Genomic DNA, 23695 nt, shown 5'->3' with positions numbered 1-23695 from the left:
TCTAAAGTTCGGGGTGCGGCCATTACACGCGTGTATACGGTATATACACTCCTCTGCAACTGTAGTTCAGTTTTATTTGCAAAAACGTGAATTCTGAAATAAATGAGATGAACAATGTTTGCTATCCTCACTGCAGGCCCAGGGTCTCTCTGCAGTGGAGCGGTTGGGCGAGGGGGCTGCTCAGGACCCCAAGCTGTACGTGGCCACCCTTCTTCAAGTGCACCGCAAGTACAATGCCCTTGTTATGACTGCCTTTGCAAACGACGTGGGTTTCGTCGCCTCCCTCGACAAGGTCAGTGGGGCAGCTCAATGCAACTGGGCGGCATGTCGTTGGGTTGTCGGAGCTGCACACTTGGTTCATGGTTATTATGAGAGCTCTTTAATTGGTATGCTTTCGAGTGTTTCAGTCAGACCCACTCGAAGACTGACACTTTCCAAAGTATCCTTCAGTGAAGCAGTTCGTTATTGTTTTTGAGGGTGTGCCTCTCGTAGAAGACATGCCGCCAATGCATTGCTGCATAGGCTGCTCGCGTCATACATAACTCCATAGGTTACCTAGGTGTACACGCTTTGCGAGTACAATGTCCTTTTTTTCTTCTTCTGCCGTCACTATTCTCTCGGTTCTGCAAACTCATTAGATTTGCTTCTAAAAGTGACGAATGCGAGTGAAACGAAGACTCACGAAACTTCCTCCGATGTGATGATGACGCCGGCGGGTCGAGATTTGAGGTATTCTCGCACGTTGATGATTTATGGAAAAAAAAAAAATTGTGAATGAGGCGACCATCTCAGCTGTTACCAGTGCTGAGAGTGACAGTGAACGGGAACCTACGCAAAGAGGCCTTACAATTATTTTTTTTTTCTTAGCCCGGTTTTAGCAGTTATTAGTTATAACTGATATTTTCTTGGCACTTCAGTATCGCTACGAGTGGATTTGTTTCTATTACATGGATTTAAAAAGCCAGATTTTGCAAAGCCAAAGGAGAGGTTTATTTGTGCTAAGGGAGATTACCAGGGGTACAGCAGCAGAGAGGGAGGAGTCTGCTGCAGGTTAGAAGCCTGATGCTCAAGATCACTGAGCATCAACAGAGTGATCTTTTGAGAGCTTTTATAAACATGTAAGGATGTCTCGTGTACTGCAGCTGAGTTTGTATGATGTAGTATAGGGCTCGGATACCTGTAGTTAATCAGTACCGTAAGTTGGGCAAGCTGGTTATGATTTAGCACGCGGGGCTTTGAAGTCACCGCATTACCTCACAAGCAGATGCACTGCCGGTTACTCATGCACATTCCTTGGGTTTGCGTCTTTGCATCCAGGCTTGTGGAAAATTCATCAACAACAATGCCATCACAAGGCATGCCAACTCGTCTAGTAAATCTCCCGAGCTCCTGGCAAAATACTGTGACATTCTACTCAAGAAAAGGTGAGTCGACACGACTTTCTACGAAGTGCAGCTGGAGTAGGAATTTGGCTTTGAATTTCTATATCTCATCTTATTTTATTTTTCTGTTTTCAGCTCTAAAAACCCAGAAGAGTCTGAGCTAGAGGATACTCTTAATCAAGTGGTGAGTTGGGGAGAGATATTCTTTTCTTTTCTTTTCTTTTCTTCCACGACTACGTTTTTTTCATGGTGGAAGCCAGGCTGTTCTGATACTGGAAACCTTCGGTAATTCTGATTTGATGGGACTGGAAAAGGTATTTGAGAATCGGCGATAAACCCTTGCACAGCTCATGTCAGTATCCCTCAATTTATGAAAGGCCAAATTCAGTGCCTTGAAAGCCTTTGAATGTATGGAAGTACTCTAATGTCGTCAAATTTTACGTTTGACTAGGCTTAGGAAATTTGGCCGAGTGCCTGACCATGTTCCAATTCCTAAAGGCAATCCAATCTGATTGCTATCAGCTCTACTTGTGGTCATGCCTCTTTTACTGTATGCCCACGCCTGGAACATTAGCTAGGAATACTCTGCCCTTTCCTTTTTAGTCCTCTCTTTTGGAGAGGCGGCCGTTGAGTCTCGGGGCGTGGATTGAAACTGAAGCGGAAGTCGGGCGGTCCAACAAGATTGGGGTGTTTTGGCTGATTCTGGCCATGAAACAAGGATAATACAAGAAAACTAGAAGACAGGCCTTTGTTGAGCAGCGGATGCAGTTTGGCAGACGACGAAGACGACAGAGACTAGTTACGATTGGCTAAGCACTGCCGACTTTACGTGGGCTGTATACCTTTCAGGACTATTGAAATGGAAAGACTGCTCTAGAGAGCTTCAGTTAACTTTCGGTGGGCTCCTTCAAACATTTTGGTGTGATTTGCAAAGGCATGGGCATTGCTTTTGTGTTTTCTTTTGCTGTTGCGATGAATGGCAACTCTCAAAGTCTTACCTGTTCACCTTCCCTGGCAGATGATAGTGTTCAAGTACATTGAGGACAAGGATGTCTTCCAGAAGTTCTACAGCAAGATGTTGGCTAAGCGGCTGGTGCAACACATGTCGGCCAGTGACGATGCAGAGGCCAGCATGATCTCCAAGCTCAAGGTACATGCCCCCTACAGACACCTTTGCTTCCGACCCTGTTTTCATAGCATTTCCAAACTAAGGCCACAGCAAAGCCCCCAGCCAGCCACAGCCACAAGGTCTTGCCTTGCACACGCATCGCATTAGGGCTGTTACGAATGATTCTTAGGGCTGTTATGATTCTTACTTGGCGTTGTTGACAAGAGCAGTGTCTTTGGTTGGGTTGCTCATTTTCGTGCATTTTGCCTGAAACCGTCGCTGATGTGCAATAGCAGAGATAAGTAAAGCATGTCCTGTATTGAGCTGGTGGGGCAGCATTTTGTCGATTGTACGCCCATTTTCACTATGCCGAACTTAAACAGGGCGCGAAGTGAGCCAGTGAAAGTCGGACGAGTTCTCATATGACCCGCAACCGAGTATGTGAAACCGGTATCTGGTGCGAGCACTTATTCGCCTCAGTCAGCGTGCACTTGGCAAGGCTGTTGAACTTCCTGCTGATTATTAGCTCGTCATTCAACTGCAGTTTTGCTACCTTGTGCCACGTTTTTGCTTGCTTTAGAAATGACATCGGTGACACAAATGTAACAAAGTAGTAGGTAGAGTAGTGAGAAAAGGGAGAATGCGCATCTTTTTATCCAGGCATGCAAGATGCGAAACAGCCTCAATGGTCAAGGGATTTCTTGCGCATTCTCGAGTGACACAGAAAGCTTCATAAAGGACAGCTACATTGCTTCTTCCATGTTAAAGAACACCAGGTGGTCGAAATTTCTGTAGCCCTCCGCTACGGCGTCTCTCATAGCCCGAATCATTTTGGGACGTTAAACCCCAAAACCAAACCACAGCGGTATCTGGGACGTCATCATGTGGCCGGAACTTAGTTTCTGTCTTGATTATCTGGTTCGAGATTTTTTAGGACACTTCTGTTTGGTATTTTGAAAAACTGAATTTTTTTTTTTTTTTCCAGAGGGAGCAGACACTAAGCAATGTAATGATGGCCTAAGATGGCCTCTAATAACTTTCTTGGTTTACTGAAGTGTGTTGCAGAACTACATAGAGTTTCAGATCAGTGAAATATCACTAGGCACGACTCAAAATGTGCCATGAAACAATTCTGGTGAAGTTTCGACATAGCCGATTGGGGCTATATATATATATATATATATATACACGCACACACAGGAAGGCGCATGTTCGAGAAATTTCTTTCTCATTGACGGCCACTGCGAGGTCCGATATGTCATTCGTTTGCGCTCTGGCAATGCCTTAAGCTTAGGCTATACTAAGGCTCCTCCTGTAACTTGTGAACTTTTGCAGCAAGCCTGCGGCTTCGAGTACACCTCGAAGCTCCAGCGCATGTTCCAGGACATTGGAGTGAGCAAGGACCTCAACGAGCAATTCCGGAAGCATATGTCCAATTCCGAAGACGCCCTTGGACGTGAGTCACACTAAGTGTAGATATTCCACTCTCCACTGTGGGCTTCCCCCCCCCCCCGGTTTGGTAGACATCTGATGTACTTTAATGAGAGTTAGACTCCGAGCTGTGAAATGCTGCAATAACGATTTTTATTTGAAATACGAAGATGACACAGAGGAACACTGAGCAGGCATAGTTCAATGATCAAGAAAACAGCTGCCGATCAATTTTCTGAATTCTAAAATATGAACTTGCACAATATCTTTCTAACTTTAATTTATCGAACAATCATAGTTCGCCCAAAAAAAAAGTAATTGAAAGCATAAGACGGGCTTAACTATCGCTTTGTTCGGGAATAAATCTTTATAGTCGCATGATAAGATATGAACTCCATTTCTTTTGGGACAGTTTTCCGGCACCTGTTTTTCAAGCAATCATAATATTTTGCTTTGCACTAAGATTGAGTCACTTATTATCAATAATTAGTGATAAAAAATTATTCAGCCTCTCAGAATTCTTGCCAGAACATGGCAGCGTCCATGTGCAACTTTTTACGATCTCTTCGCAGCGCCTGATTCGTAGCTTGCATGCATTAAGGGGGGACACGGCTCTTTGGCACCGAAAATCGGCCTGAAAATCGGGTTTTCAATTTTTTCATTTTCGTATTCCTCGCACCATTCCGCATCTGCACGCAAATTTTCATCCTTATACCCCGCGTATTTATGAAGTTATAGCGATTAAAAAATGCAGTACCACACCCACTGCCCTTTAAATTGTGGACAAACGACACCCAATTTCGATCGCCCGGCGCATGAGAACTACGCGCTCCACCGCGGCGATTTTGGTCTCGTTCGAAAGCGCGCGCTTTCGGCTTATTTTTTCTTTCGGAAAGCAACCCTGTGCGCTCCGCCTTCCCCATAAAAAACAAACAAAAAGATAGCATGCAGCGCGCGCTACTATTGGCCGGTTAAGGCACGTGATCAAAATGGCGTCGTTTGGTTGGTTCCGGCAAGCTAGCCCTGAAATGCGGACTCCCAGTGACGCCATTTTGTCTTTCTGCCGACCACGCTAGTGCAACGCGAGAGTCATGCCAGGCGCGAAGAAGTACCGCTCTTTGCACAAGTTCGGGCGAAAGCAACCAAAGAAACGCGTTAAGAATGCGACTTCGTTGCATACTGTGCAAGAAGCAAGTGCCAGTGCTGCGGGATTGTGTGACGATCACGTTGCGGGCGGCGACGCTTCTCCGATTCCGCTGGACAACGGCGCCGTTCTTCGTGCCGACTGCAGTCGTGTACGTATTGATACCGCGCCTGTCACTAACAGTGACATAACTCAAGTGAGTGCCCGTGAGCAGGCTACGCTTGATAGACTGGTATCGACGCCGGAGACTCCACGAAAGACCGCGCTGTTCGCCGATGCAAGTGGTGCGTCCGCAGAGTCAGATGCGGACGGAACAGCCTCCTATGCGGTAATTGACCTCAGCATTGTGAATATCCTTCTGGATGCCGTGCGGTGCAAAACGTGTCGTGGATGCGTGCGTTTAATTACCAGCGACCGGAGCTATGGCCTCGCCGTAAAACTGATCGTGCTGTGCGACAACTGCGGTGAGATTGCGGCCGAGTGGAACTCGCGGAGGGTTGACGGCGAGAAAAGGTGCAATCCTTTTGAGCTGAATATTCTGGCTAGTCGAGCAATGCTGTCGACCGGTAACGGCCAGACAGCAATGAACGATATCTTTTCGGCGATGGGGTTGTCGCGGCGCGGGATGCACAACAAGACGTTTCAACGGCATCTGAAGAACACACTGCAACCCGCTGCTACCCGAGCCGCCACGACCGCTATGGCACAAGCCGCGCAGGCAGTGGCGAAGGTCTACGATGACTTGTGTTTTGGGCATAGGGGGAACATTGCCGTGTGCTACGACGGCACATGGATGACGCGCGGACACTCATCACATATAGGCGTCGGTGCCGTGGTGGAACTCTTCACTGGTTACGTGCTTGATTATGTGGTGTTGTCAAACTTTTGTCTGGGCTGCGAAATTGGTCCCAAGCCAAACACTGACGGCTACGAACTTTGGAAATCACGCCACCAGTGCCAAAAAAACACCAACTCCAAGGCTGGTCAAATGGAAGTAGAGGCTGGCAAAATTCTGTTTGAAAGATCTCTGCAGCGCCACAACATGCGCTACACAACCATGCTATGCGATGGGGACAGTTGCACGTTCAGTGCTCTTAAAGATGCTGCAATCTATGGCTACATTGAAATAGTCAAAGAGGACTGCATAAATCACGTGCACAAGCGTATGGGAGCAGCTTTGCGCAACCTCTTGCAGAGACACAAGGGTGCAGGGAAGCAAAGTCTTGGCGGCAGAGGAAGGCTGACAGCTGATCTAGTTGACAAGCTGGCAATATATTATGGCCGAGCGCTTTGATCAAATGTAGGTGATGTGGATGCCATGCAGCGAGCTGTGATGGCGACATATTACCACATCACATCTACTGATGACTGCCCCAAGCACAGTTTGTGTCCTACCGGTGAGAAGTCATGGTGCCGCCACAACGCTGCAAAGGCAAAAGAGGAGCCTGCACCAAAGCACAATTACAGTCTGCCAAGAGATGTGGCTGATGCTCTTTTGCCTGTTTATAGTCGTTTATCAGAGAAGAGCCTGCTGCAGAGGTGCATTCGGGGGAAGACCCAGAACTCGAACGAAAGCTTCCACTCGGTCATCTGGACCTTGATCCACAAAGAGCGGCACTCATCACTGTTTGCTGTGGAAGCAGCCACAGCAGAAGCTGTGCTGCGCTTCAATGCCGGCTGCAAGCATACAGCAGCAGCAATTCTGCAAGAATGCAGTACAAATGTGACAGCAACTGGGTCCAGGAGAGCTGAAGAAAAGGACTTGCACCGTAGCGTACGTTCTGCAAAGAAGCGGGCGGCTTCGCTTGGCGTTGCTAAAACAGAAAAAAGAAAACACCGCGACAGCATGCACCCCGACTATGCTCCTGGTGCATTTTAATAGCATGAAGTCTTTGAGGTTGCCCTTCCTGATTAAATGCCGTGAGGCTTGAGTGCTTCCGACAATCCCCCAATTTTGGTAGTGTTGCATTTTTTAAAGATCAATATCTCTGGTCCTGTTCTTGCTATTGCTTTAAAAAATTTTTTTCTAGAAAGGGAATCCTGCGAGTCTCATGAAACCAAGGTAAATGCAGTGACGACAAAAGAAAATTTGCTGAGAAGGTTATGTTGTCTTCGGTACCCAAATGGAATTTTCCTTTCAAGCGTTTCCTATTGCGTAACTTTGGCTAAAATTGGCATAGGCCATTAATTTTCGCTTCAGATCACTTTCCACCTGTTTCTGATCTTGTTGACATATCAATCATTGACATAATTTACACCTACATGCTGTGAAGTGTTTTTCCTCGTTTTCTCAAAACCGCAATTTTGAGGGTGCTGCAATTTTGGAGGAGAGATATCTCTTAGTCTATTTGTGCTATAGCTCTCATTCTTGTCTTGTTAGAAAGAAAAAACCTTCGACAGTGCCGTAGGACAAAAATATGTACAGTTATTATGCGGCAACATTTACAGAATTAATTATCAATCTTAGGTGCCAACCTGGGCTTTTATTCATAAAAGTTTGACTTATTGTAACTTTGGTTCAAATTCTTCTACCACGTTAATTCATGACTAGCGGCACTCTATGATCCTTCTAGATCGCTCTGGCAGGGCTATTCTCCTCATGCCATAAAGTGTTTAGTAATTAACTCACCTCCAAACGAAGAACATGAATTAGGTAATATTTTGAAAGCTATTTCATCTACAAGAAAACTAATCAGATATTTGAAATCAGCATGCAAAAGTACATTAATGGTGCAAGTTTCAGTCAGATCCACCCATAAATAAGGAAAAAAGTTTTAAGAGGGGTGTCCCCCCTTAAGGGGGGACACGGGTCTTGAAGGTGGAAAAATCGCCCAAAAATCAATTTTTAGAAAACTGAAGTATTAGAATCTACAACTATTATTCTCTGATTCCAACAAGTTTCTCACCTCTCGTGTCAATATTTGAGGCGTAATATCAATTTATAACAAGTCGGCTGGCTCATTTCAAGCTGATGTTTTCACTAAAATAGCGCATTTTCAAAAAAGTATAGCTTCCGTTCCACGGCCGCGCTCACGGCGATCTTGGTCTCTTTCGAAAGAGTGGCTTTTCGCCTTCAAATTTCGCGCTCCTGCGCGTCGTTTCGCTCATTGGTTCGATACAAACAAAGAAAAGAAAAAAAGCCACAGCACACGCTCCTATTCGTTGCTTCGGTGCATGTGACAAAAAGGGACCCTGTGATTGGCCGTTCGCGTCTCGCGTCGTCTGCTGCGCGCGTCAGGGCAGTCTGAGCCGTGCCCTTAGACGCCATCTTGCCTAGTGCTGTCAGCCTCGAACGCCTCGGAGATCTCGCAGCGATGTCTACGCCAACGAGAAAGTTTGCGATGTGTCATAAATACGGCAAAGAAAGGAAAAAGTTGTCGATCGGCAATGCTAAGAAAGGTGCTTTGGTGTTGCGAGACGCCGAAAACGAGCAGATTCTTGCGTCCAGTGACCGTGTCGACGAACCTACGAATCAGCTAGACCTAGCGGGCCCGTCAAGCAAGCACACTTCAGACGTCGTCAGCCGCGTTCGTCACGATACAACGCTTCTGACGCCTTCCGATCTGGCAAGTGAAAAGAGAAAAGCCGACGCTAAACTGCGGGAGTTGGATTCAACGAAACGTAAGACAGACTTTGCCGCCAGCGATGCCGCGATCTGCCCGCTTGATGAGACGAGCTTCGCCGTGATCTGCGTCGAGTCGATCAACAGCCTTCTTGACGGTGCAAAGTGTAAAACGTGTGGAGGGAGTGTTAAAATCGGCCGAGGTGATTGCGAATACGGCCTCGCTGTCAAGCTTTTCTTGACATGTGTCAACTGCGGCGACAAGGCATCGGCGTGGAGTTCGCCGCGTGTGGACGGAAAGCAAAGTGTAAACCCTTTCGCTGTGAACATTCTGGCTGCGCGCGCGATGCAAAGTACCGGCAACCGGCGGACTGCATTCAACGACATCTTTGCCGCGATGAATATTTCCCATCGTGGACTGCACACGAAAACGTGGCAGAGCTACGTAAAAGAAAAGCTGACGCCTGCTGCGACGCGTGCAGCCGAGAAAGTGACCGTTGAATGCGCGGAGTCAGTCCGGAAGCTGTACGATGAACTGAACGTTGACAATCCTGGCAACATAGCCGTGTCCTACGATGGGACTTGGATGACTCGTGGGCATTCTTCCCACATCGGAGTCGGCACTGTCATCGAGCTTTTTACGGGGCTTGTCCTAGACTACGTTGTCCTGAGCAATTTTTGCGCAGGTTGTGAGCGGGGACCGAAAGTGGACGACCCCACGTACCAAGAATGGAGAGCAAACCACGTCTGCCAGAAAAATACTGATAAAAAGGCTGGTGAGATGGAAGTAGAAGCAGCCCTAACCCTATTTAGAAGATCGCTCCAGAAGCACAACCTCAGATATACAACGGTGCTGTCAGACGGCGACAGCCGGTCCTTCCTCGCCCTGAAAGATGACCAAGTGTATGGCTACGTTGAGGTCACCAAAGAAGATTGCATTAACCATGTTCAAAAGCGGATGGGGACAGCTCTCCGCAATCTGCTGTCAAAACAAAAAGGGTCAGTCTCGGAACCACTTGGTGGTAAAGGCAGACTAACTGGTGATCTAGTCAACAAGCTAAGTTCTTACTATGGCTGGGCACTCAAGTCCCACAGTGGCAACATAGAAGAAATGGCAAAAGCGGTGATGGCTACCTATTATCATGTGACATCAAATGATCAGGAGTCGGATCACAGCCTTTGCCCAACAGGTTCAAGTTCCTGGTGCCGGCAAAATGCTGCCAGTGCCAAAGGAGAGCCAGCCCCAAGGCACCGCTACAGCCTTCCTAGTCATGTATGCAAGGCATTGCGACCAATTTATGAGCGCCTCTCTGACAAGAAGCTCCTTGAGCGATGTGCAAGGGGAAAAACCCAAAATAATGAGAGCCTGCACTCTTTCATATGGGCACTGGCACCAAAAGAAAGGCACGCATCCCTCTTCGGTGTTGAGGCCGCAGTTGCAGAAGCAGTCTTGAAGTTTAATGTAGGGTACCAAAGGACCTCGGTAGGAATTTTGAACGAGCTGTGTTTGAATCCTGGCCAGAGAAGTGTGTGGCGTATGGTAGAAAAGGACAAGCTTCGGTCCGTTGCATCTACAAGCAAGCGTGCATCGGCAGAAAATTTGCAGCGTGCTCTGAAAAAGCGCCACAAAGGTGGTAGTGCTCAAAATGACTATGCCCCTGGGGCATATTAACAATGTCTGGTAGTTGACATGTACATATTTTTTACTTTTAGTGATTAAAAATGACTTCCGTTTGTTTTTCTCATTTTCTCAAGATGTGAATTTTGGTCTCCTGTCAAGTTGGTGAATGCGATATCTCAACACCCATTGCAGATACAGCAATGATTTTTGTTTCAGCATTAAGCCAAATATGTGGAGCACACAATGTTGCAAGCAGATTTCTTAATTATTGCTTTAAAATTTTTTAAAATGGCACTTTTTATGACCACTGTGTTTCCATGTTACGACTACTAAACTTCAATGTGCAATAAAATGAAAAATAATCATTAAATCAAAAATCTGCTTGCAACATTGTGTTCCTTATTCATTCTAGTATATAGCTATATGCTAATAAGAAGTTTTTGTGTAGTGGTTTTTTTCCTATTGTTTTCACAGCAAGTGCACCATTGTTCTTAATTATCTCAACGCCTAATTGTTTCAGAGAAAAACTAATTATATTTTTGGAATCAGCACCAGGAACTGCACTCGTGTGCCAAGTTTCATCACTTTAGTTCAAAAATTAAAGAAAATGGCTTTAAGACCAGTGTCCCCCCTCAAGGGGGGAGGCTACCTTTGAACACCAACATTTTTATTTCTTGAGGTATTTGAATGAAATTTTGAGAGTATGCTCATAGTAGACACATTTGAAGAACTGCCAAGTTTCATGGAGCTGGGCTTATCGGTTCTCAAGTTAGAGTATATCAAGATAGTTTACATAGGTCCCTAGGGGCGGGCCTGAAGAATTTGCAAAATGTGTTAGCAGTGTGATATTTGCCATGGTCATTCCTGGATAGTTTCCCCAGGGCAAGACAATTCCCTTTTTCCAAATTTCCTCTCTGAAAAATTTTAATACAGCCCCAAATTTAGTGTTAAAATTCACACCTTACTTAATGATATCTTAATTGACTGCCCCTAATTATACATGAAATATTTTGAAAAAAAAACAAATTGTCTTGCCCTCAGAAATTTACTTAAGTATGTAACAAAAAAAAAAACCTCATGAAAATCCAATAAGTGGTTCTTGAGCTATGACTTTCCCTAGCAGCCACACCGTGCAAAAAATTTATTCTGAGAAAACAGCTCTCAAAGGTTGAGAGAACAATAACGTTTTTGATTAAGTTATCATGATGAAATTTTCAAGACAGGCTCATGACATTAACAAATGAAAAACCACCAAGTTTTATAGAATTCTGCGCGCTAGTTCTCAAGTTACAGAAGCATACTAAACTGATTCGAATAGGTCCTTTATTTCAAGCCTGGAGAAATTGCGAAAGGCACTGGCATTGTGCAATTTGTCATTCTGATTCCTAGATAGGTTCCTCAGTCCAATACAAAGCCCTTTTTCTAAATTTTCTTCCTGAAAATTAGCACAGAACTGGATTTTTTGTTATCAATTAGACCTATGTTGATTAACCAAATTAATTATATCAAATTCCAGACATAATATTTTGAATACATGGGCTTGCCTAGCCCTCAAAAATTTATTCAGGTACAGTCGAGCCCACTTATAACGGCCCCACTTAAGACGAACACTCGCAATTATCACGAACAAGTCCGGTGCGACCGCCAAAATATACATTAGGGCTATGGCGCTCCGTCGATCTCGGCTACAGCGAACGCCTTGGTGCCGCGGACCACTTTCCACATGCTGAGATCCGTCGATCCTGTGCTCTGCAAGCCGCGACAATCGGCATTCCCGATTCCCCCGCGGCATTTCGCCCTAGCATGATGGGCGGCGCAGACGCAGCAAGCGGTTTTCCGGTTTATCTCTCGCGGCATCTCGCCGGAGGAACGAGGAGCGGCCCAAACGCGACAAGCGACTTCCAGGGTTATCTTCCGCGGCATAAGCGCCGACACGAAAGAAAAAAAAAAAAAAGCAGCTAGCCAAGTCTGCACTGAATGCGTGTCTCAGCTCGAGGCATCGTGAGCGACCACGCAACGTTTAACACGTCGCACGAAAATGTTCAGAGGGCACGACGAGAGATCGTAAATCCGGCGATCGCAAAAATGACGAAAGGCGAACAGAACGCACGAAGTACAAAGACAGCCAACAACGACAGCAAGCAAAGAGCCGTAGGAGACGACACAGGAAGGTAGCCGGCGGAGACCGACGCGTCAGCGGCCGCAGCAACCAATAGTAGTCGCCCGATCCCCCGCATTCTCGCGGAGCGCGCGCTTTGCCCAATCGCAGCCTTGAATTCGAGCGCGGGAAACTTGAAAGCCGCCATGAGACTCCCAATCGGAAGCAAGCCACGCCTCGGCCGCGCCGCCGTCGCTGAGGGTGGCAGAAGAAAGCGCAAGAATTCACAAACAAAACAAGACCAAGATGGCGGCGCTCAGTTCGGCGGGAGAGGAATGGCGCGCGTGCGAAGTTTGGAAATTTTCGGCGCTTGCTCGCTGCTCCGCGGCTACCGCCGCTTGTTAAATAATTAATTTCGAGTATTTCTACGGCGAGTTGGGCATTGATAATTACAGAAATGGTAGTTTATAGACCGTTTACAGCGAGTAGTTCCACTCTTCCCTAACAGGTGGCGCCACTGGGACGGCCGTCATTGCTGGCCTTCGGAACGCATCGGCGCGCAGTGCTAACTGCTGCTGTGTATCTTGTGTAAGAATACCAGCTGACTTTTAAACAGCGCTGCTTTGATGCAGGTGTCATCTGTATTGTCGAAGTATTCTGCGAGGAAGTAGAGCTAATGACCCTGTTGTTTATTGGCGGAAGAACAGAAGACGCTTTCTACATAAGGTGCACATCATGGCCTAGGCAACCGTTTTTCTGGGAGATGTATCACGAGTTCATGTTCCTTTGTGGGTGAAGAAAGCGCCTGTGAATTGAAGAGAATGGCTATACCTCACGCCCCAGCTCGTTTTAGCACCGGCAGTAGCCACGGCAATGCGAGAAGGACCCTGACGTTTTCTCAGGAATTGGATATTGAGTCTTTGCACTGATGCCGAGTTTTTTTCGCAGGGCGTTGAGGTACCTTGACGTTGCTATTAATGTCTATGCAGTTATACGAATTGATTGCGCAGAGAAGGAAAGTTAGTGTGGGCATGTAAGTGAATCTGTTTACTTTAATTAGGTACTATTCCCTAGGATATATGCGGGATCGAATCTCAGCCTCGGCGGCTGCTTTTCGCTTGAGCCAAAAACCCAGGCGCCCGAGTTTTGTGCGATATCAGTGCACATTAAAGAACCCCAAGGAGGTGGGAATTTCCGCAGTCCTCCACTCATAGCCTGAGTCGCTTTGGGACGTAACACCGCACAAACAAAACCAAACTTTAATTAGACAAGTACTGCTGAAATATAACTGCTGCTTTTATGAAACTAATGCACGGGCCAATGATGAAATTTACCATGATAAGATTTTTTTATATCCCCGCTTGCTTGGGCTGCGTACTGTGCGTTCTGAATTCCGGTGCAGTTTCCAGTCACCTTCGCCCGAGCGCAGGTAAACGCCGCTGAGCGCCATGATGCGGCCTTCAAGCAGCGCAATAGTCTTTTGAAGCCAGGACGTTTACAGGAGACTTATCAATTGTCGGGGATTACACGCGCGTCCATATTGAGCAGTAAGTATTGTGCACAATGTTAAATGAACGTTCATAATGCGTCTCAGCCAGCATAGTCTGAGCATGCGTTCGCCCTTTGCGCAATAAAATTAAAAAAAAAAAATAAGTTTGAGGGAATAATCAGTTTGTAATCTATTCAGTTTTACAGAAAGTCACGTTTTCCAGAAAGAGCACTAGAGAGGGAATTGATAAAAAAAAAGCAAAACAAAAAGCCGAGTCGACAGCTGATGGGTTTGTTGAAACGTTCTAGCCAATGCAGACATTGAGGAGGACGCAATAAATGAACTACGTGGTTAAATTAAACATTTTTTAGCACCTACACATACTGTAGGCATTCACATGAAGTTTATTGCCTGTCTACAAGCTCGTTGTCCCCAGCGAAAGCTGATACGCCGCACCGTGCAGCTGAGTACCAGCGTGCCGGATGCCGTCAAACCTGAAAGCCAGAAGGCCGGCGATGGCGGAAGGGTCACATGATCAAATATGGTAGCGCCCATGCGCTCGCGCTGTAAAGGGTCTATAAGACATACTACCAGAATATATAATTTTCCAAAAGTCGACTGTTTCGCGATATTTCGGTTTTCAAAGGTCGCGTCCCCCCTTAACGCTAACATTGATAATCAATCGCTGGTAGTACTAAATTTTTTCAAATGTGTAAGACTTCTCCCACACAGTGAAATTTATTAGCATTGTAAAAAAGTCATTACACTACTAATTTACCATTTATCAACATCACACACGTAAGAAATCCCTTATACTTTCCTCGGTTTCAGGAAGTTTTTTAGTCATCGCTGCAGCGCTGCTGTATAAACCAGAATATAGGTAGAGTGGGAATATAGGTGACCCCCTTACCTTCAAGTGGAAAAAAAAACTCCAAAAATTGCCAAAATGCATTTATTTGCAGCGGGCTGCATTGCTGCATCATCAGGACCACCAGACTACAGTCTATTCCAAAGTTTCAGCAGCGTCTTCTGTAGACTACTCTTTGTTGCTCGCCACCTTCCACAGTGCATCGTTTTGGGTGCCATCAAGCATGTTGCTTATGCAGCACTTTTTGAATGCCTTCTGCATTGTGGAGTCTGGCAAAGAATGCCAGGCCGCCAGCACCCAGCTGCAAACGGTTGCAAGTGGGAAAACTTGGCAGGCGGCCCATCGGCGTCCTCGGGTTGTCGCCGGACAGCCACTCTCTATATGCAACCTGCACTGCATAGGTAGCGCTGCAGTTGTCCCGCAGCGTGCCTCAAAGGTGCTGCTGTTAACCGCTTGGTTCGCGATAAACGACCGAGCATGTTCAGCAGCATTATAGATCTTTCCCAGGCGTTTTCGATATAGCCCAATTATCTGACTACACGCGACGCAAAGCTTTGACTGAGCGTGCAAGCTGATCCCTGTAAGCTCATGCAGGTGGCATGAAAACACCTTAAAAAGCCGCCTCAGAAGTATTTGCTCTTCTCGCTAGGATGTGTGTTACGCCGCAGCGATCGACACAGAACTTCATTGCAGGTTGCCTATACTCTTGTTGTACCCTGTCTTTAGAGAGCTTGCTCAGATCGAAGTCTAGTGGTTGAAGGGTGGACATCATTCCACCTGGAAGGACGGAATGACGAGGTCTGTCCTAGCGTTGCCAAGTTCTCGCTTCACTATTTCTGTCAGGGGACCGTGGAATGCATGTAGCATGCTCCGAGGATGCAGTAGTGCACCGGGCTGGTGATTGCACACCTTGCGGATCCATTCAACCATCATGGCTCCATCCATGTACCCCTTTGGGGGTAGCGTTCTGCCATCAGCCGTGCAGACAAACATTACAGTGAAGCGCACATGCTCGCTGCTTGTCGACAGGAGTTTCACCTCTTTGGCACCGCGTTCATTTACCGTGGAGGAGGATGGCATGTCAAACAACACTGGGGTCTCATCGGCGTTGGCTATTTGCCCCAGAATGTAGTAGTGCTCCTCCCGAAGCCGAATCACAAACCACTGGAAGCTGACGAGCTTATCGGCGAACTCCTCTGACAGCTTTTGGCCTATCTATGTGCACCGACGGAGGGAAATCCCTTGTGCCACATGAAACGGCGCATCCATTACCTCGGAGGGCTGAACTCTTCATGATCCTGACCAGCTTCACGCGTAAGCTCCAGAGCTTTGCAGCGAATTGAACTTACCGTCACTGCTAGAGAGCATGCACGAAGCTCCCGCACAAAGTCCACAAGGTTGTTCTCAAGTTGTGGTTGCGCTACACTACGCCTGCGCGCTACACTACGCCTGCGGAAGGATGTTTTGCCCGGATTACAAGTAAACAGCTTGTTCCTTTGTCCGCGCCAATACCACATGCTCTTTTCAGAAACTGAATTCTTGCTGAGCGGCCATGTTGCCGTTCGCTTCACTGAACTTTATAACTTTCTTTTTAAAAGCAGCAGTAAATTGCCTCCGTGTGCCACTAATCATGGCTGACGATGAATTAATATGCTCTGTGCCGAATGGAACACTGCACACGAAGTTGGACTCTGTGGACACATCAACGACCAAAACAAAGTGCAAGCAAATGCAGGATATCGATACAGCTTAGGCTATCTGTACAGCACGCAACATGTTGCCAGACTTCAACTTGTATTCTGCTGAGCACTGCTATATAAGATGAGGAGTGCCATTAGCTTGCTTTTTTCAAGAAAAAAATCTACCTATATTCTGGTTTATACTGCACTACCAGATTCTCTGGCATTGGCACAGGAAGCATTCACCCATGAGCTCATCAAACTCAGTCCACTCAGGGCCTCTACATATGGACAGTCGGCTTTCTGCGGCAAGATTTTCTGTACAATGTTGGCGTAATCTCATTTTTGGTTAAGACAATTGTGCCTGGTTGTCTGGTCAGAGTTGATGTGCTCTAGGTTTACGGCAACTCGCCGGGCAGTACGCTGTCAGTGCTACATTTAACCAGCTTAATAATCCTCAAGTCAAGTACAATGTCATGAACCAGGCTGCGTCGCGGTTCATTCTAAAGTACTGACGGTCAGAGCGCGAACCTCGCATCATTTGCGTGTATGACACTCGTATAAGATACGTGCGCGCTGTTGAGAAGGCGATAAGGAAAAGAAGGCTGTCATTGGGCAAGTGGTACACAACAAAATTGTCAGGCCTGTAAGCGTGATACAACGTGAAACTCGTGCGAAACGATTCTAGCAAACCTAAAAGACGGGTGGTTGCGTTCTTTGTTTTCCTAAAATCCACGCTTCTTTTCCGCAGCACTGACTTCTTTCTGTAATACTGGAACATTCTAAACAGTAAATCGCTAAGCATTGCAGAAGGCACATTTTTTTCGACAACAAACCTGCCGTAAACAAGGGAACAGACCGACACCACATGCGTTTCTGCAAGCGCCACCGGCTGCCGATCCGCAGTATCGGAGCGACGGCGGCACCACCTCTATCTAGGTCGATCTCACGGCGAATAGGCTTGGAATTCATTTGTGGCGCCACGTGCCTCAGAGAGTTCTTGCTCACTGAGATGCTTACTTGACCAGGCAATGAAAGTAGGCAATATTCCATCGCTCATCACTGCAACCGCCAAATTTTTAAGCAACTTTCACTAACGCCGAAGATATCGGTGATCAGGAACTGTGCTCCTTCTTTCCACTTCTAGTGAGCACGTGCCGACACCAAAGAAAAAAAATTAAAGACCAGTCTGGAAGCTGACCCGGATTTTGCGCCCTTGCTTTAATTAAGGAGCAGTTTTTTTAAATTATTAATTATTGGGTCCATGCATGCAGAGCTTTTCTGATGTATCGAATTCAAGTCAACTTCCTTTAAGCAGAAAATGGCATTGATGTCATACCTGGCAGCCACTTTTTTAGGTTATAAGATGTACGATGAATGTATGGTCTGACCATGAATTTCTGTTGTCTTTCTCCGGGTCACTCCTTCCTTCCTATTTCTCTGTGAACCCATCCTTTTTGTTCTTTGGCTTATTAACAATGGCATTGCTTTATGGACTGCAGTAGTGTTTTTCAAGCAACAGAATAATAGCTGAAAATTTTATTCACATTATCAAAGGAAGGAAAAATTGCACAAGACAGCAAGAACAAAAGGCAATGGAATGACACTGCGCCTGTGGTGCTGGGCTCGTTCCTAGGCCTTTTGTCTTGGTTGTTGTGTGTAGCCATTTTTTTTAATATACTTTGAAATTTTGATGTTAGTGTCTGTGTGTGTTCTGCTTTCATGAAAAATGACCAGTCCTGAGCTCACCTTACATTGTGAGTAGAGGTGTGCGAATATCGAAATTTTCGAATATCGTATGCCAATCAGGGAAAAAAATCAAATTAAAAAAAAAGCCAACACTGTTCGTCTTGTTTATATTTCATAGTTCATATGGTGTTTCAAATAAAATTAAACTGGAATTGTACAGAAGTGTATACCCTACTGAAAAATCCGTTATGAATTTTATGCAGGATTCTGTATAACAGTCTTTTGCACAACAAGGACCTGCATGAAACCATCTGGAGCTGTCATATTGCTACTGAATACAGTGAACTCTCGATTTGGCCTTCAAGGGAGCAGAAAATTTTGCATTAGAAAATTTTCAGTGTATTCGGTAGTTTTCAGTTTTTAAAATACGAATCGAATAAACATAATTTGTCCGTTTTTTAATACTTGGACACCCCCCATCGTGAGACAAGCAACAAAGTAATTTCGTACTGCTACTATTTCATTGAAAAGAAGAGTGCTGTCATATGTTTGCTGCTCTGAATATATTGTGTTGATTTCTTTGTTGCAGTGGACTTCAGTATACAGGTCCTCAGCTCTGGATCATGGCCATTCCAGCAGTCATTCACATTAGCCCTGCCTCAGGCGGTGCGTTGTTTCACGTTGCTTTTTTTTTTTTTTTTTGCATTAATTGGTATTCATTGCGATTGTGAAACCATAGGGGCTGGTGTGCAGCACTCTAGGCTTCAGTGCTTGCCTTATATTGTTGCAGTTTTTCTGGCTGTGAAGGAAGTATGGGTTGCTCTTTTTAATCTTTTTTTTTATTTCACCCTAAAGGTTGCTGGGCTAGTGTGAAGGAGCAAACCATTCAGGCAGCACAGTTTTGCAGCCGGTTTATGCATTCTCCAAGAAAGTCCGGAATTAGTTTTAGTTACTATTATTTGTGTGAATAATTTTAGAATTGCAGCTCAGCCAGAAAAAGCATTGTTTTTGTTTTCTGATTATTTTTTTTCCCCGGTTATCAGATTGCAAAAAATAGTTTTCCAGCTTGCAGAATTGTGAGCAATGATTTTGCAAATTGCGAAACAATGATGGAATAGAGAATCTGAAACACCAGAGCGCCAGTGGCAGCATAGCAGCATAGAGCTGCATCGTACGACATTACGGGGGTAGCTGTCAAGAAATGCTACCCCTGTCACGAAGCTGTCTAAGAATTGTACCCAAGCCCCACCACATTGCCCAGTCTTACAGCCACGTATGTGTGCTATCGACACCGCTACAAGAACATACCACATTACTGAACCGTCCTCCATACTGCGCAGACTGATCGTGGTAGCACGCTGTATGGCATTGGCCTAGCTTTTGAAACTGTTCGTCGAAGGAGAGTATGGAATGTCTTATGCCCCTGTCACACGGTCACTTTCAAAGGCCATGAAGTCCAGAGCCTTCAAGATAGTCAATCGCGATCGAACTTGAAGGAGTTGTGCAGCTGCTGCATTGCAAATTCGATTGCCGTTGAGAGGTTCCATATCCCACTTTTAAGATGCTGCGGTGGCACCATTGCCTCCAATTATTTTTTGCGCATGCAAGCAATCAACCTGTGATGATAACTTCTGAAAGGTTAATTATTCCCTCTTGAAATGAATACCGTTGTTTTGGAGAAAGCCTTTGAGTCAATGAACAATCGGTTTGATAGATTGCCCATGTGATATAGCGGTATTGTTTGAACTTTGTGCTAGTTGCGCAAGAACGGGAGGATACGTTTCATTAGTTTTAATAACTTTTAGCATGCATTATTTAATTTGGTCTGTGAATCAAAAAGGAGAACATTTGATTTGCTATTTGAAAATTTTCAATACTTGCAAACTCCTGCTGTTGAAGAGCAACTAGATGTATTGGTCCTCTGAATGTTTAGTTGGGTTTATGGGGTTTAACATCCCAAAGTGACTCAGGCTATGAGAAAGGCGCCGCATTCGAGGGCTCTGGAAATTTTGAGCCCTTGGGATCCTTGAATGTGCGCTGACATCGCACAGCACACAGGCGCCTTTCGCCTCCATCGAAAAGCGGGCCGGGATTCAATCCCGCATCCTTGAGCACAGCACTCGAGCACCCTAACCATTGCACCACCACGGCGGGGCAACTGCCAGGGTAACGCAATGTGAAATTGCCGTATTTACTTGCATAATGAGCCTACATGCACAATGAAACCACCCCCACTTCTGTGTTCGAGGACTGAATTTTTCTTTAAATATTTTTATTTCATAGCACATTCCTTTTTCTCGCTGCATTATTGTCGCTATCCTCGAGATAGTCAGGCAGCCATACGTCCAGTTAGTGCTCGGCGATGTCAGCAGCCAGCTACCGACTGCCAGCAGCATGCTCGTGATTTTTTCCTCATAACATAAAAGCTAACGGATGGCCACCAATGCCTAATTTTCAGTGAACAGGGCCTTTAACGCTGTCATGTTAAAAAGGCGAGGTGTCACTAGCCTGCCCATCCACACTGCAGCTATCCAGCCTATCTTGGCCTATCACGCAGTCAACGTATCGCATAGCACGGCTCCTTGGAACCCCGGCGAGCATGCGCGTAGTTGTCGCTACCTTCAAGAAATAGAAGAGCCTTGCTTGACGTGTGGCAGTGCGCCCAGTTGTGTAAACCTGGTATGGTTTATCTCACTTCGGTTAACCGGCGCTGTCCATTACCTCAAAATCGTTGGGTCTTGCTGTGTTAGCGGGAAACACATTTTGAAGTGAACATGCTAAAGACCAGCATCACGATAACAGCTGACCGCATGACGCTTGCCACCGTGTGACGTGTTAGGAGTAGAAATGCGTTGGGAGCAGAGGGCGCAGAAGGGAAGAGGCACTCGTTACACATGCTCACCCAGCTTGCTGCGTGCGGTCTCTCTTTGTATGCCTTCTGCGCTTCTGTTACAGTAACTCATTAGTGTGGCAAACACCGCATACTATGCTATGCCACCCACTCTGTGTAGCCAAAAGGAAAGCTATTTTCTAGGATATGTACAGAACTTTGCAAAAAGCTATACGTTACTACCCACCAGAAAGAAATGGCTATTGTGAAGGCTGCATACTTGATAATAAGTGCGAAACAGAGTGATAGCCGGTCATTCACTCACCAGGATTTACAAAGTGGTGCGCTTAAAGGGACAACTGGGTGTCGCTTGAAGGGCCATCGCAGCAATTAACTCAAGTACCTCCGCTTACTCTGGGAGATGGGGTGGATTAGTTTCAATTTTTTGTCAGCAATACTTATAGCTTTCAGTGACTGCTGGCTTTCTTTGTTGTCCACTTGCTTTATTGATATTGTATAGCTGTTGACCTCATCCCTTCCATTTCAGCTGGAGCGCAGCGTTCAGCGTTTCACAATGTTCTACAGCAGCCAACACAGCGGCCGGAAGCTCCACTGGCTGTACAACATGTCCAAGGGGGAGCTGATCGCCAATTGCTTCCACAAGAACCGCTACACATTGCAGGTGGGGTGTACCAGCAGAGACCGTTATGGCACCCGCTTGCAACTGGAAAAGTGTTGAATAGCCATCCTGTATGGGCCTGCTTTTCCTTTGCTGCAGAGAGCTTGAGTCTTCAGTGCAGTGTAGGCTTCGTCGCACTGCATCAGTGACTGGTAGTAGCGTGGCAAGCGTCCACATCAAAGTTCGTACTGTTAATCCGCCATTGTAGTGCTCTTATCTCGCCCTCGTCAGTTTTAATGAAATTTCATTTATTTGTGTGAATTGCGGCTATATTGGGCTTAAGTTTTCGCGCACATTTATTGTAATAAGGTTTTTTGATCTATATAACCAGGCTACACCGAGAGAAAAAAAAAAAAGCACCTATAAGTTATTTATATGCCTGGCATTTAATTTATTTTTACATATGGCTCCCAGTGTCCAGGTATAATTGTTGTCGTCGGCAATGTGCTGTGGCAGCTTTTTTGTATGTAGGTTGTGTTACCGTAGTTTTCATGACTGGAAAGTCCATGTTGATCACGAGGCATTGCATGACTAGGACCCAAAAATTTTGGCACTAAAGAGGCCCATAATAGGCAGGTGTATAGGCTTTTAAAGATATTGAAGTAGGCTGCTATAAATAAAAAATAAGCATGTTGATTTGTCTCCCAACTGAAATGTTATTACTTAAAAGAAGCGATGGGTTTGACTTGTTCAGGCAGTTAGCATGAAAGAGCAGTATATGGTCAGTCAAGCATGGAGAATGGAAAGCATGCCACAGTGATGCACCTTCTCAAATTGTCAGATTTGAAGCTCCTTCTGTTTTTGTAAGCATAACTTCGTACTTTGGGAAGCTTCTTTCTGTGTCATGTGATGTTAGTGGCGTGAACCAGAGTTCAGAGGCGCTCAGGCCTTCAGTTTTTGTGTCTGTATCGCTCCCATGTAAATCTCGTATTTGAAAAATAATTTCAAGGCCTCTTAATGTTTTGTATCAGTTGATCCATCTTCATAGAAGCAGTGGCGAGCGCCCTTTCTTTCCGGTCCTCGAAGTGCTGCTTGTACTTCTTCGACGGCCTTCAGTAATTCATCTGTTGGAATCATTCTTTGTCATCCTTTCCATTAATGTTGAAAAATTTTCAGTAATCTATGCCAGTTTCCATGCCCGCCTCTCTGAACGTGGATTTTGCTTTGATGGCACACGCAACGTTGTCATTGATTTCAGTCCTCAATAACCCTCCATATTACCCATTGATTCAAAAAAGAGGCTTTGATGGCAGAAAAGTGTAAGCAGCTTGTAATTTTTCTTAATGTCTTGAAGGTTTGAGCAATTCAAGTGGAGAAACAGTTATCTGAAGGGCTAAGTGTTCGCACGCTCATGAACGCAACAGCTGGTATTTGGCTTCTGTCCTAATGCATAACAAATGGGCTCAGAAATGCTCTCACCTATCTGTGCTGGCACTTGCTTTGCTCTGCCAGCAACATGGGAATGCTGGCCGAGATCATTGTTTTAATGAGAGGATATGCAATGTAAGCCTGCTCTTCAGTGGGCAAGTCTCGGAATTGCTGTTAGTGACTTTCACTCCCAGTTCTGAATAGATTCCTTGGCAGCAGACTGTTTTAAACTCCCCTTTGAGACGAAGGGACCATGAAATAATGCTAATCTTATCACGAATTAATATTGTAAGAGGCACCCGAAGCATGCTGGGTGTGGCCAACAAAGGCTTCACACAAGGTTGGTGGTTGGGTTGGACCAGGTTACATAGAGTTAGCATTGCTGTGACAAGTGTGTTTTTTTTTCTCTACTTGCAGGCATCCACGTTCCAAATGGCCGTCCTTTTGCAGTACAACATTGAACTCTCCTACACGGTGGCACAACTTCAAGAGGGAACTGGCATCAAAATGGTGAGCTACGCTTGCTTGCCGTCGCTTACTCATAATTCTTGCTCATACGGGGCTGAACATTTGGACTGTGTGCTCTCAACAGTCATGCCTTCCCATCCTGCTCCTTCTAATAACCAAGTGAAAATTCTCCCGCCGCTTTGAAGAGATCGCGTAATTTGAACAACAGGTGAAGCCTGTTATAGACCTTCTCCATGTTTACAAATAAATAGGGCGACAGAGGTGACGCTGCAGTCACCT

At 45.8% G+C, this 23695-nt stretch overlaps 1 protein-coding gene across 8 annotated transcripts in view; it reads left to right on the top strand.

The window, feature by feature from the left end:
* Positions 1-23695, top strand: part of Cul1 (cullin 1) — a 68768-nt gene that overhangs the window by 35172 nt on the left and 9901 nt on the right. For all 8 annotated transcript variants that reach the window (XM_084606529.1, XM_084606525.1, XM_084606523.1 and 5 more), the window contains exons 10-17: positions 137-292; positions 1318-1424; positions 1518-1566; positions 2401-2532; positions 3826-3946; positions 18661-18737; positions 21449-21583; positions 23366-23458. In XM_084606529.1, the coding sequence (XP_084462655.1) occupies positions 137-292; positions 1318-1424; positions 1518-1566; positions 2401-2532; positions 3826-3946; positions 18661-18737; positions 21449-21583; positions 23366-23458 (870 nt within the window). The remainder of the gene's footprint in view (positions 1-136; positions 293-1317; positions 1425-1517; positions 1567-2400; positions 2533-3825; positions 3947-18660; positions 18738-21448; positions 21584-23365; positions 23459-23695) is intronic.

The sequence above is a fragment of the Amblyomma maculatum genome, chromosome 6 (genome assembly GCF_055883805.1).
Source record: "Amblyomma maculatum isolate TAMU_Amacu chromosome 6, ASM5588380v1, whole genome shotgun sequence".
Taxonomy (NCBI): domain Eukaryota; kingdom Metazoa; phylum Arthropoda; class Arachnida; order Ixodida; family Ixodidae; genus Amblyomma; species Amblyomma maculatum.
Note: the sequence above shows the minus strand (reverse complement) of the source record. Positions and strands in the feature narration are given on the sequence as shown.